At 45.6% G+C, this 15,386-nt stretch overlaps 1 protein-coding gene across 1 annotated transcript in view; it reads right to left on the reverse strand.

The window, feature by feature from the left end:
* LOC144508247 (sodium- and chloride-dependent neutral and basic amino acid transporter B(0+)-like) overlaps window positions 1-15,386 on the reverse strand; it is a 97,395-nt gene that overhangs the window by 35,970 nt on the left and 46,039 nt on the right. The window contains exon 10 of the mRNA XM_078236063.1: window positions 3,347-3,472. Coding sequence (XP_078092189.1) covers window positions 3,347-3,472 — 126 coding nt within the window. The remainder of the gene's footprint in view (window positions 1-3,346; window positions 3,473-15,386) is intronic.

Raw genomic sequence — 15,386 nt, forward strand, 5'->3', positions numbered from 1 at the left:
ATGATTGTGACTGGGAGCTCAAACAAAAAATTGGCATGATTCTCTCTCGTTTTCATGCTCGTTCAGCACTTAGAATTTTTTTTGTTAACCTCCGCCCTTAGAACATTTCAGGGCCAGGGAGTCCTTGCCAGAGCCTGCCCTGTCACCAGCTATGGAGATGGCCACTGCCAGCCCTCAGTTTGAAGCGGATTCCATGTTGGTCCCTCCGAATAGCGAAGGTACAGACTCGGAGATGGAGGCTGAAGAAACATATCACTTTTTCTTCATTGTTGCTCAGTTAAAATTCTGAAACTTTCTCCGTAACAGCACTGTGGTTGTACCTATACCAAAGGTTTGCAGCGGTTCAAGAAGCTGGCTTACCACCACCTTCTCAAGGGCCAGTGACGCTCACATTCCATGAAAGAATATAAAAAAGCTTTACTTTCAATTTTATATCAGGAATTCTCTATGGTACAATAAAATCAGATTTTACTGCTAAAACCAGAATAAATGTGGCATTTTCCACCATTCTCAAAGTCCCTTGCTTTTTTTTTTCTGATGAGAAACTAAAGCATACAGAAGGCAAAATATGTTATACTGCATATTTGGTATTACGAAAAAAAACTGTGATTTGGGGCATTAAAATTATCCTACAAGGCAAAGGTTTGCAAAATATTAACTTCATGTTCAAAAAACATCTAATATCTCCATCGGCTTTAAAACAGTAATTGTAGGATCTTTCTAAATACAGAACATAAAATTTTTAAAAAGGAGCTGGAGTGGGTCATTTGAGCCCTTGAGCCTGCTCTGTCATTCAATAAGATCATGGTTGATTTGACTGTGGCCTTAACGCCACTCTCTTTCTGCCCTATAATCCTAGACTCCTTAGTAGATCAAAAATCTCACTCAATCTTCAATATATTTAATGACTGAGCCTCCACTGCTGTCTGCGAAAAAGAATGTCAAAGACTAATGCCAGAGGAGAAACTCCTCACCATCTGTTTTGAATGGGAGACCACTTATTTTTAAACTGCGCCCCTAGTTCTAGATTCACCCATGAGAAGAAATATCTTCTCAGCATCTCCTCAGAAGCCCTCTCAGAATCTTGTATGTTTCAATTAGATCATCTCTCATTTTTCTAAACTCCAATGAGTATCATCCATTCTGTTCAATCATTCCTTATTGCACTGGATTGTACGAAGTTACCATGCTAACCTGCATTAAGAAGATAGATTGTTACTATAAAAGTGCAAAAGACTGCATAGCAAATAATTTATGCCATTGCAAAGATTTGGAGAGAGCAGAGTGCAGTCACTGTGCAGACATCCAGATGGGTCCTGGGGAAATCCACTGTACACATTAACTGTAAAGTGTTTTTTTCTCCAACTACACACAGTCAAGGTCAGAATCATGACTTGATGAGCAGCACTTCAATCTCAGGAGGTTACAAGGTAGACCAAAGTTGCTAGAAGAACTTTCTTTGTGAACTATAATTTGTTGATTACTATGCTTGTGATCCATTCCCAGGATGATTTGCAACAATCATGCACCATCTTACAACAGTTTGCCTGCAATTTGACAAGGCAATCAGTCTTAAAAAGCAGGTGGCACACTTCAAACCAGTCCCAAATAATGATTATACTCCATCTGTCATCACTATCGAAGATCTCACACACTTCAGGCTTAGCTTAGTGTAGCTTTTGACAATTCTTCTGGGACAATAAAAACATCAGCTGGCAGATCACCTTCAAATAATACAGGGCAGCTATTCTGATGATCCTGCTTTTTGTCTGTGAAAATTGGGCAATATATGTATGCCATGCGATGGCAAGGCAAGATCACCAACACTAAAGTTATTCTAAGAAATAAATCTGCATGCCAAGCGTTGATACATTTAATCATGAGGACATGGCTATGATGGTCAGGTATGTGTTTTGAATAGCTGATGAACAAACTCTGAATATCTCATGCTGTATTATGATTTAACGGTGTGCAGCAACAAGATTGTTTAAAAGCAAATCGGAAACAGTACAAACAGGCGGCACGGTAACACAGTGGTTAGCACTGCTGCCTCACAGGGACCCGGGTCACTGTCTGTGTGGAGTTTGCACTTTCTTCCTGTGTCTGCGTGGCTTTCCTCTGGGTACTCCCATTTCCTCCCACAGTGCAGGTTAGGTTGATTTGCCATGCTAAATTGACCCTAGTGTCAGGGGGCTTAATAGAGTAAATCCATGGATAGGGCCTGGGTGGGATTGTTGTCAGTGCAGTCTTGATGGGCCAAATGGCCTCCTTCTGCACTGTAGGGTTTTTATGATTTCTATGAAAATAGATATCCTAAATGGGGCCTACTGGCCATCGACAGAAAACATGGTGAAAAACCATGCACAAAGGCTGGATTATTGATGCAAATGTAATTGCCAGTTGAGGAAGTTTTGCTGCTTTTGCATCATAATTGATGATGGAACCTTCAAGTGTCTCAATTCCACCCAAGAAATTCCCCCTCCCTAAATTCTGAAAGGCTGCCTTTTCTCCGCTTGTCAAAGAACCAGGTACATCTATCAATAGTTCACTTTGAAATGATTTTCTCGCACCTTCTTCAACATCACTGGATGAAGAAACGTTGGTGGTGTGTAATATTCATAAAATGATCTTTCTGCCTACTGCAACATTCTTGGAGGTAACATGGCCACTACAAAAACATCTTAGTTTTATTTAGTGCTGTACTTTCAGGTACACTGTGCATGTGACAGGAAAGAAGAAAAGATAAACAGGCAGAGGAATTGATTCTGAGCCATGATGTAAAGGTGATGAAGTTTGGCCAAAAAGAAAAGCAGAGCAAAGGCAGCCATTCAGAATTTAGGGAGGGGGAATTTCTTGGGTGGAATTGAGGCACTTGAAGTTCCATCACCAATTACGGTGCAAAAGCAGCACTGGATACATAAAACAAGGTAGAAGTGTGCTCCTGTTCTCGGGAAATGTACTGCCTAATGCTCCTCTCTACATTTTCAAAAATCCTTTTTTTGCTGCTCCCTTCTCACTTTTATGTTTTCTCTGTGAAGTTCTTTGAGACATTTTTCTGCAAATTAAATGTTATAGAGGGTAATGTTATTGCTAGAATTCCCTAATATTCCAGTACTTGCTATGCAACTGTCCTTTTAGCGTCAAAATGTAACAATATTCAATGATGAGATAAATCTATTCAATTCCCAATATCATAATTACCATGGTACTAAAAGGCGGACCATACACTTTAATAGAGAACATTTAAAGACAATACATGCAGTAATAAGTAGTTCAATTAAATAAAATTACTTCACAAAACTGATTATATAATTTTTTCATAAAGATGAAATATTATTTTTCTTACCCATCATTGCAAACTGACTGTCAATTCCCAGAGTGATAAGCATTAAGAAAAACATTATAGACCAAAACGATGATACTGGCAGGAGTGCGATGGCATCTGGGAAGGTGATAAAAATTAAACCAAAACCTAATCATGGATAAAATTGATAAAAAGTATTAACAACCCTCAGGACAGAGGGACTGTAAACATTTATTATTTACTTAAAACAGAAATCAGTTAATCAGAAATTTATGAAATCTTGTTTTGTAGCATTTACGCTGTACAACAAAATTTCAGGCAACATCAACAATAAATAAATATAAAACAAATGTTACATTACTCTGTATAGATAGGCAATTAGAAAAATATACATGTTCTTGCTTTCCTGAGAGTTCATCAAGATTATCTCTTGATAGATGAGCCATACATACCAGGAAAATCCCAAGTTTGATGACCTGTCTGTGCAATGGTAGCTGGTCAATGCAATTCTCAGAGAACAGCTGTTGGCAATGTGACTGAGTGGATTTTGGACGATTACTGGATCACAGTTGGCTGCTATTTGAAGAGGTAAGCCAACAGTCACAGACTAATCTAATGGAAGACCAGTTAGGCAACATGGGTACTGCTAACAAATAAATATACCCTGTAAAAAATCAATAGTTTCAGAAAGGGGAAATAAATAAAATTGGTGGAAATTGAAAAAGAGATCAATGATGATTAATTTCTGCTATTTTCTTGCCAGTTTTCTCTCGATCAAATACAAGTGCCATTATTGCAATGAGCTGCTTTTGCATTGTGTTTGTTGGGGATGCACCTTTCTTTACTTTACAGCACTAACTGAAAACCTACCTGAAACAGAATCTCAGAAAACATGCCTTTCAATATGTTTATGATCCACTGCATGATATTTTTGCTTCTTAATGAGATTGTGAATGAACACTAGTGTTAGAAAAAATGAAATTCTCACCACCAAATGTGAAAGAAATGTAAGATTTCTCAAACTGCTTCTCAAAATGCTTATTCTGCTTCATTATTTGATTCTTGGAGCAGATGGCTCAAAGATACCTATACAATTTTGCACATTCCTATGACCCTGGCATAGTTGTGTGGGAGGAGGGTTATGTTGGAACTGGCATCTTTAGTCAGCATGAGATGGCATGGTAAAAAACAGAAATTCAATGCATAAAATTGTGAGAGATTTCAGCTACCTCAAATAAACAGGCAGAAAATAGCAGTGAAGAAAAGGGAATTGGTTTTTTGACTCAGCTCTAAATCTTAGCCTAAACAGAGACAAAAGAGCTAAATTACAGAGGTGAGATGAAATTGATTGCCCCTGACAGTAAGCCGGTATTTGACAGAGTGTGATGTTAGGAAATCTTAGTATAATTGAATTCAATTGGAGATGGGGGGGAAACTCTTCACTTGTTAGTCATATTTAACACAAAGGAAAATGGCAGTGGTTGCTGGGGGTCAATTATCTCTGTCCCGGACACTGCTGCAGGAGTTTTTCAGGGTAGTGTCCTCGGCACAACCATCTTCAGCTGCTTCACCAATTACCTTCCCTCCATCATAAGAAGTGGGATGTTGGCTGATGACTGCATAATGTTCACTAATATTTGTGACCCCTCAGATAATGTGGCCACATGTAGCAATGTCTGGGCATCATTCAGGGTTAATAAGTAGCAAGTAATATTTGTGACACACAAGGACCAGCCAATTACCATTTTCAACAAGAGCAACTTACTATTCCCCCATGACATTCAATGCCATTGCCACTGAACTCTCCCACCATCAACATCTTGGGGTGTGCCATTAGCTGGAAACCTAACTAGACCAGCTTTCCCAAGGGCTTTTAAGAGATGGGGAATAAATGCTGGCCTAGCAGTGAGGCCCAAATCTCATGAATGAATACAACTAAATAAATACTGTGGCTACAAGAGCAGGTGAGAGGCTGGGAATTCTGTACCAAGCAACTCATCTCCTGACCTCTGAAATTAGAAGACTGGAATGAAAAGGTATCAAAATTAGTCCAGTTTGCGGAATGCCCAGCACCGTTTGCGTCTATTTTAAAACCAGACGGTTCAGTCTGTCTTTGCAGGGACTTTAAACAAAAGATAAATCATTATTCACAGGTGGACAAATATCTGGTTCCTTGGATCGAGGATTTATATGCAAATTTGGCAGGGGGACTCTAATTCTCGAAATTAAATATGAATCATGCTCATTTGTAGTTGCAGCGGGATGAGGATTCTCAGAAATATTCCACCATTATTCTAGAAGGCCTCTATCAATATGCAAGGTTACCTCCTGAGGTATCATTGGCCTACTTGATCTTCCAGAAAACAATGGAGAACATTTTATAAGGTTTACCCCGTGTGGCCATTTATCTGATTGATTTTCTCATCACAGGGGGCGGCACGGTGGCACAGTGATTAGCACTGCTGCCTCACAGCTCCAGGACCCGGGTTCAATTCCTGGCTTGGGTCACTGTCTGTGTGGAGTCTGCATGTTCTCCCCGTGTCTGCGTGAGTTTCTGCCGAGTGCTCCGGTTTTTTCCGACAGTCCGAAAGAAGTGCTGGTTAGGTGCATTGACGATGCTAAATTCTCTCCTTCAGTGTACCCGAACAGGCGCCAAAGTGTGCTGACTAGGGGATTTTCAGAGTAACTTCAATGCAGTGTTAATGTAAGCCTACTTGTGTCAGTAATAAATAATAAATAAACTTAAACTAAGGTGGAACATCTACAGAACCTGGAGGAAGCTCTTCGTCATTTTTTGAGGGCTAGTGTGTGGCTAGGAAGAGAAAAATGCATTTTCCTGGTACTTCAAAGACCTATCTTGGAGTATCAAGGACCGTGGGCAGCTCAGTAGCACAGTGGTTAGCACTGCTGCTTCACAGCTCCAGGGATCTGGGTTCGATTCCCGGCTTGGGTCACTGTCTGTGTGGAGTTTGCACATTCTCCTCATGTTTGCGTGGATTTCCTCCGGGTGCTCTGGTTTCCTCCCACAGTCCAAAGATGTGCGGGTTAGGTTGATTGGCCATGCTAAAATTGCCCCTTAGTGTCCTGAGATGCGTAGGTTAGAGGGATTAGTGGGTAAAATACGTAGGGATATGGGGGTAGGGCCTGGGTGGGATTGTGGTTGGTGCGGACTCGATGGGCCGAATAGCCTCTTTCTGTACTGTAGGGTTTCTATGATTCTATGATCTGGGCTACAACGTGGAGAAATTGGTCCTTTGAAGGATCGAGTGCAGATGATAAACATTCCCTGGCTCCCATGTCTATCCAGGAGTTATGGTTGTTTCTAAGGCTCGTGATGTGCTATGAAAAATTAATACCAAACCTCCATTTTGGTTCCACTAAATAATTGCCAAAAAAAAGGTCAAGCTTGGGAATGGTCCACCTGTCAAGACTTGACTTTTAAGAGAATAAAGCAACAGCTGTCATCGTTGAATGTTTTAGCACATTACGATCCTAGAAAAGAGTTAGTGCTAACCTGTGATGCATCTCTGTACTGCATCAGGCAAATTAGCGTACAGATGGTCAAATGGAGAGGAACGCCCAAAAGCATATACCTCCAGGATCTTGGCCATAGCAGAAAAAAAGTACATTGAAAAGCACCAAGAAGCCCAAAGCAAAGGCCACAACAATAGTAGCCAGGAATTGGAGACTGGTGAAAAAGTTTGGGTGAAAAATTATGCCAATGGTCCGGTCCCCCATGTTAGCAGGAATGGTGGACTCTAGAATGGAGCCTGTATCCTACAAAATGTGTGTGGGTGAGGCCATCCTGAAAAAAAACATCTGGATCAGGTGCGGGCCTCAAAATCACAATTCGTCGTGGAGTCAACTATACCCAGCAGACCAAGAACCAGGGAGAGTCCTTCCAGACCGGCCAGCTACACCTCTTCATCGCCCACAGTTAGGACCTAGGAGACTGAAATGAACAGTGCGGACTAAGCCGCAGCTACTTCTCTGCCACCAGAGGAAAGGAGTGAACCAGAACTCCAGTGCTCATGTTGTAAGAGATGGGCGCCTGTGAGATTCACTCCTCCCACGTTGGACGCTGAGTTGGAGGATCCAGACCCAGCGCTGAAATGTTGCAAGAGACCCACAAGATATATGAACTGTCGAGGTTCCTCGGACTTGGGGGAGGGGGGCGGATTTAATGTCTTTAATGAGGCCCATAAGGTTGGCCTCTTGGAGTATGAGCTCCCTGATTGTGGTCATAATTGCCTGCCCAATCAGAGAGCTTCACCTGTAAATAAATATGGAGTGTCAGATCCACTGGCACTCCTGATTCTGACTTTCTATCTGAAGCACTCTCGGAATGGAACTGAGATTGTAAATAGAGGAAATCTGGTGAAGGGACACTGGCTTCTGAGGAGTTATTTCACCCTTCCCACTAAGTTAGAACTCTCCCTTTTTTCCATTTGCCCACAGCCTTAAACCCCCTCCTCTACATCTCTGTTCCTAACTGTCCAAACACTCCCTGCTCAAGTCCTTGGACTTGCCCGCTCCCAGGGATCCATGGGCCTTCTTCTATTAGTGCCCACTAATTTGCCTTTGGCACTGCCAGGACTGACGGAACTGCCAGACAATTAGACTGGCCAGCAACTCTACTTTGGGGCAGCATTAGGTTTCATCCTCTGACCACCAATGCAGAGTATTTCTCAGATCCTGCATTTTCTCTAGAAATACATAAAGCAAGATGCAGCCTTTGAGCTTCCCAAGATAGCTTCTATGTCGCCACCATGCAAATCATTTCCAAATTCCATCTTTGGACTGACCCTTTAAAAGTCCAGTTAAGATGAAGTATACTTTCGAGTATGGTGTTGAATGCTGTCATGTATTCAACACCATGCTCGAAAGTATTATTATAATTTAGTGGTTATGTTAAAACACCACAAATAGGTGTCACAACCTTTTCCCCAAGTTAATTACTCCCATTCAAGTGAACGCAGTGTTCTTTAGTTGTGCTTCTCTGGTAAAAGTGAAATACCTTGCCATGGTCTACATTATCTGACCCCATTAGTTTTTATCACATCCCAACCTTCTCTTTTCCAGTGAAAACATGCTCAATTTACATAACTTCATAGTTTGAGGATAAGGGGTAAACCTCTTATGACTGAGGTGAGGAGAAATTTCTTCGCCCAGAGAGTGGTGAATCTGTGGAATTCATTACCACAGAAAGTAGTTGAGGCCAAAATGTTGTGCAATTTCGAGAAAAAAATGAAATATAGCTCTTGGGACTAAAAGGACTAAGGGCCATGGGGGGAAGACAGGATTGGGATATTGCATTTGATGATCAGCCTGATCAAAATGAAAAGCAGATCAGGTTTGAAGGGCCAAAAGGCCTACTCCTGTTTCTATTTTCTATGTTAATTTCTCCTCATAATCGTCCAATCATCCTTTTATTCTGATTGCGTTATTCTCTATCCTTACAAAAGCTACAATATCCTTTCTGTACTGTGGTAACAGGAAACATACACAGTAATCCAAGTGACCACTATTGCTCAATAAGGGTGGTCAATAAGGACCCTTTGATGTTTCCCAACATTTGATTTGCTTTCCTCGATGTCATTTTGCATTCTTATAATAGCTTCAAATTATTGTCAGACTGAATGCCAAGATTTCTCTCATTTTTCGGGCACATGAACCCGTTAGGGTACCAGATAAGAAACTTCAAGGTATATAATGAAGCCAGAGTAGACCCAAACAATGTTTCTATTTTGGCATTCATGCTAGGATGTTTCACTCCAGGTGCGATTCTACTGTCGAACTAGGGAGCTTTTATCAAAACAGACTTTATTTAACAACACAGTTTAACTATAACAAATGAATTAGCTTAACTTTTAACAATTGAACAATACTTAAACTGCTAATCCATCACTATTAGTTTCAATCAAACAATATTTCTCTTGTAGACTGAAACGCCTCTTTAAAATAGTTGGCAAAACACAGGTGTACTTGTTTGTGACATAGGTTTAACAGTCTTAGAGCTCTCAGAAAGCCTCTGGAGAGAGAGAGAGAGAGAGACTTCATTCTTCCAACAGCTCTGGACAGCAATTCTTTTGATTTAAAATGAAAATTAAACTGTTCTTTTCTGCAAGCTTAGCTCTTCCCATTAACTCAAGACTCTGTCCTTGTCAATCAACCTAATCAAAGCTCACATGACTCTGCATACCTAGTCTAAAGTCCCAGAAGAAATTAATTAAACAAAAGGTCAGTTAACTCTACAAAGTAGCACATTCCTGGCTAAAATCAGTTATCACCCTGAATTCTTAGCATCTGCTGCATGTTTTTCCAGACAAATCAACTCTTGCAACAAAACACTGCCTCTTAAAACAACCTCACCTTAAACATAAAATACATCAAAATAGCACAGTATCACCACACCTCCCCTCTTAAAAGATGAACCAACAATATGAACAGATGGCTTCATCTTTCAAAACGTCTAGTTTGTACACTATTAGTACTCTATAAGATATATATTTATTACATCTAAGCCTATAAATATAACAGTGGTATAGTCCGGTTCAGTCTTTCGCTTCCAACACTGAATGTTCCACCTATCTTTCATCAAAGTAGTGATAAAGCATTTGCAATCATGTTCTCTCTTCCTGCCAATTCTTGACACAGTCCTGTTATTCAGCTGCTTCATTTTTCTTTTCAGAGGCCTCCTCCTGTTCGCGATCCTGCTTTGATTCTGAGTCCAAGCTTGGTCCCATTGTCATGACGGTAAATTAATGGTAATGTCCTCAGAGATCTGCGCAGCTTTCAGAGGATGCTTTACATTGATATTTCAGACTTGCTTTTTTAATTTCCTTTGATTTTTAGGGACTTGAATTATCAAAATGAAGTAACATTTTGCAGAAGCTTCAGCTGTTCACCGACTTTGGGCCCGATTTTCCCATCGCGACGCGCTAATTTTTTGGCATGTCGGGTTGGGAGATGCGCATGTCGGCCATTTCGCAGGATCCCCGCGAGCGTTTACAACCTACGCACATCTACCAACTGGAAAAAAATGGCGCCCTTGGGACCGCGCTGAAAACCGGCCTACCACTGATTCGCATCACTTACCATACTTCAGCATGCCATTATTGGGGTTGACATGGCAATCTCCGCCCACGTTAGTGTCTCCCACCTCTTTGGCGCGAATCAGAGTAGGTTTATAAAGGTCTCAACCTGTATGGCAGCGTTGAACTGGTGTGAGAGGGTGAGTGCTGTGGACGTGAAGTGAGTGGAGTGCGGGGGATGTTGCAGGCAGGCCTTGGAGATGCTTGGTGGGCCCCCTCCTGGCTGTCTTCAGGTGCTGGCCCATGGACCAGTGATATTTGGGGTGGGGGCGGGGGCTCTATTTTCTCAGAGTTCTGTGAGGGAGGGTCCCTGAAGGAGTCCTGCTCAGCCTTCCCCTTGAAGGCACTGCTGTAGCTCTGTGGAGCGGGGGGGGGGACACACGGGGGAGGGGGTGGGTAGCGCTGAAGGAGACCTGCTCAGCCTTCCCCTTGAAGGCACTGTGCAGTGGCGTTGTCTTGTCACAGGGTATGGTCAGGGACTGCACTGAGTGCTGGGGGTGGGGTGGAATACACCATGTGCTGACTGAGGCCTAACCAGATGAAGCAGCTGGTGCTCCAGGCTGGGGTGCCGAGGTTCAGACATAGACTTTATGGAATCTACTGTCACTGGGCACCCACCTGGTGATGACTTTCAGTCTGTCCCTGCTCCCTGACACTGACCAGCAACATATGCCTGTAACGGATGCTACAGTTGCATATATAGCAATGGTTCAAGGGTGTGCAGTGCCCATGGCTGCAAGCCGACCTGCATACTCTGTGCCAGCATTTGTCATGGGAATTTCACACAACCTAATCAGGTCACGCATGGCACCATGGATTGTGTGGTGTTGTAAGAAGTCTCACAACACCAGGTTAAGGTCATAGAAATCATAGAATCATAGAAACCCTACAGTGCAGAAAGAGGCCATTCGGCCCATCGAGTCTGCGCCGACCACAATCCCACCCAGGCCCTATCCCCATATATTTACTTGCTAATCCCTCTAACCGACGCATCCCGGGACACTAAGGGGCAATTTACCATGGCCAATTAAGCTAACCCGCACATCTTTGGACTGTGGGAGGAAACCAGAGCACCCGGAGGAAACCCATGCAGACACAGGAAGAATGTGCAAACTCCACACAGTGACCCAAGCCGGGAATCGAACCCAGGTCCCTGGAGCTGTGAAGCAGCAATGCTAACCACTGTGTTACCATGCCGCCCCAACAGGTTTATTTGATAGCACAAGCTTTCGGAGTCTCTGATGCACTATCAATCAAGCAAAGCCTAGTTTGTATGCAAGAACAAATAGGCTTTTATTCGCAAAAGACTTGGAGCACACCCATGCTGATGAACTGGTCCAGAGACTGAGGCAGGGGGGTGGGGAGCAGTCACCTTTATACCTGGACCAGGGGGGGGAGGAGTCTCAGGCAGGGTTGGCAGGGGCATGCCCAGGCATGTCACACACACACAGGCAATAAGCTTAACAGTGGTTTACCACATTCACCCCGTTTTTTAAAAAAGAGTCTGGCGGGGATGAGGTGGGTGGAACGATATTTACAGCATTACAAATTTAGTCTCTCTGGGGGCTTGATCTGCCGCCGCGACCGCCATAGTGCCGGTTGTGGTGTCGGTTCCGGTGGCCGCGGTGTTGGTTCAGGTGCCAGGCCGTAGTTGCTCGAGTCGTCTGTAGTCCCTTTCGATTGTCGGGTGTGTGGTGGCGGCTCCTGGGGCTCAGTCGTGCTGTATATGGGGGTTGTGGGTGTGGGTCGTTGTGGTCCCTGGGGCACCTGCGGGTGCCAGGTCTCGAATGGAGACCGTGTCCTCCCGCCCGTCGGGGTACGCCACATAGGCGTATTGGGGGTTGGCGTGGAGGAGCTGGACCCTTTCGACCAGGGGGTCCGACTTATGGGTCCTCACGTGCTTCCGGAGCAGGACAGGGCCTGGGGACGTCAGCCACGACGGTAGTGAGGTCTCCGAGAAGGACGTCCTGGGGAAAACAAACATTCTTTCGTGAGGGGTAGCATTGGTAGCTGTGCAAAGGAGTGATCTAATCGAGTGTAGTGCATCAGGGAGGACCTCTTGCCAGCGGGTGACTGGAAGACCTTTAGACCTCAGAGCTAGTAAAACGGCCTTCCAGACTGTCGCGTTCTCCCTCTCTACCTGTCCGTTCCCCCTGGGGTTGTAGCTGGTGGTCCTACTCGAGGCTATGCCTTTGGAGAGCAGGTACTGTCGCAGCTCATCACTCATAGAGGATCCCCGGTCGCTGTGGATATAGCTAGGGAAACCGAACAGGGTGAAGAGGCTGTGCAGGGCCCTGACGACCGTGGCCGAGGTCATATCCGGGCAGGGAATAGCGAAGGGGAAACGTGAATATTCGTCAATGACGTTGAGGAAGTACATGTTGCAGTCAGAAGAGGGGAGGGGGCCTTTGAAGTCGACGCTTAGGCGTTCGAAAGGGCGGGTGGCCTTTATAAGGTGTGCTCTGTCTGACCGATAGAAGTGCGGCTTGCACTCTGCGCAGACCTGGCAGTGTCTGGTTATAGACCTGACTTCCTCAATGGAGTAGGGCAGGTTACGGGCTTTAATGAAGTGAAAAAACCTGGTGACCCCCGGGTGGCAGAGGTTGTTGTGGAGAGTCTGCAATTGGTCTATTTGTCCACTGGCACATATTCCCCGGGACAGGGCGTCTGGGGGCTCATTGAGCTTCCCGGGCCGGTATAAGATGTCGTAATTGTAGGTGGAGAGCTCGATTCTCCACCTCAAAATTTTATCATTTTTGATCTTGCCCCGCTGTGTGTTGTTAAACATGAATGCAACTGACCGTTGGTCCGTGAGTAGGGTGAATTGTTTACCAGCTAAGTAGTGGCGCCACCTTAGATTAATTTGCATCAGGAGAAGCTACTTCAGCATCAAAGTTTTCAACTTTTGGACATGAATCGATTGATTCTGAAATTCTCATTGTATTATTGATTTCCATCTTTGCGTGCTGTACTTGTTCTTGATATTTTTCAGCTATGGCTTGGGCCTCCTTCTCGACAGAGGAGTGTCGAATTTCAGGGCCTTGGAGAGTTCGTGAGAAGAAGGCCATGGGTCTGCCCACCTGGTTAAGGGTGGCGGCTAGGGCGAAGTCAGACGCATCGCTCTCCACCTGGAACGGGATGGATTCGTCTACAGCGTGCATCGTGGCCTTCGCGATGTCTGCTTTGATGCGGTCAAAGGCGAGGTGGGCCTCTGCCGTCAGGGGAAAAGAGGTGGATTTGATGAGCGGACGGGCTTTATCCGCATAATTAGGGACCCACTGCGTGTAATACGAGAAGAAGCTCAGGCATCTCCTCAGTGCTTTGAGGCTGGTGAGGAGGGGGAGTTCCAGGAGGGGACGCATGCGGTCGGGATTAGGACCGCTGACCCCGTTTTCCACAACACAACCAAGGATGGCGAGGCGGCGTGTGCGGAATACGCACTTCTCCTTATTATAGGTCAGATTTAGGAGTGTGGCGGTGTGGAGGAATTTGTGGAGGTTGGTGTCGTGGTCCTGCTGATCATGGCCGCAAATGGTGACGTTATCCAGGTACGGGAAGGTGGCCTGCAGCCCGTTCTAGTCTACCATTCGGTCCATCTCACACTGGAAAACCGAATCCCCGTTGGTGACGCCGAAGGGGACCCTAAGGAAGTGATAGAGTTGGCCATCCGCCTCGAAGGCAGTATATTGGTGGTCTTCTGGGCGGATAGGGAGCTGGTGGTATGCAGATTTTAAGTCGATGGTGGAGAACACCCGATATTGCGCAATCTGATTAACCATGTCAGATATGCGGGGGAGGGGGTACGCGTCCAGCTGTGTGTAGCGGTTAATGGTCTGACTGTAGTCAATGACCATGCAATGTTTCTCCCTCGTCTTAACAACTACAACTTGGGCTCTCCAGGGGCTGGTACTGGCCTCGATGAACCCCTCCCCTAGGAGCCGTTGTACTTCGGACCTGATAAAAGCCCTGTCTCCAGCACTGTACCATCTGCTCTTGGTGGCGATGGGCTTGCAGTCGGGGGTGAGATTTTCAAACAATGAGGGAGGAGCGACTTTAAGGGTCGAGAGGCTGCAGGTGGTGCGCGGTGGACGATCTAAGAACTGGTGATTGCAAACAGAGAGCGGGGAAAAAGGCCCATTATACTCCATGGTGACACTCTTAAGGTAACACAGGAAATCTAGCCCCAGGAGTACGGCAGTGCAGAGTTGTGGCAGCACGAGGAGCCTGAAGTTTTTGTACGCTGTGCCCCGTACAGTCAGGGTCGCCACGCAGTACCCGAGGGCATCCACCGAGTGGGACTTTGAAGCCATGGAGATCGTTTGCTTCACTGGCAGTACTGAAAGGGTGTAGCGACTCACTGTGTTAGGGTGAATAAAGCTCTCTGTACTCCCACAGTCAAATAAACAGATTGTAGTGCGACCGTTTACCTCGATGTCCATCATGGACCTGGCGAGTTGGTGAGGCCTGGATTGGTCCAGCGTAACTGAAGCCACCATTGGATTTTGCGACGCAGCTGACGGCATCCAAGATGGCGGCCCGCACGGCTCACACGTGGCTGAAGGTGTCCAAGATGGTGGCCCGCACGGCTCACACACGGCTGAAGGCGTCCAAGATGGCGGCCTGCACGGCTCACACCCGGCTACCGGCGCCCAAGATGGTGGCCCCCGCGGGTCGCACACAGCGCTACTGGGCTTGGAGGTCGATTTCGCCCGCATATCTTCGTGTAATGGCCCTTCTTTCCACACCCGGAGCAGATCGCATCCTTCGCCGGGCAGCGTTGTCGGGGGTGCTTCCCCAGGCCGCAGAAGTAGCACTTCGGGCCTCCAGAGACTGCCGCAGCGGTTGGGTCATTGGTGGGACGTGGCGTGACGTAGGCCTGCGGCCCTCCCGAGTACAGAGGTGGCAGCGACTGCGGTGTCCACGATGCGCCCCCGTGGTCGGGGGTGTAGGCCTCGAGATTACGGAAAGCCACCTCTAACGAGTCGGCA

Source organism: Mustelus asterias, chromosome 20, assembly GCF_964213995.1.
Source record: "Mustelus asterias chromosome 20, sMusAst1.hap1.1, whole genome shotgun sequence".
In the NCBI taxonomy this organism is placed as follows: Eukaryota; Metazoa; Chordata; class Chondrichthyes; order Carcharhiniformes; family Triakidae; genus Mustelus; species Mustelus asterias.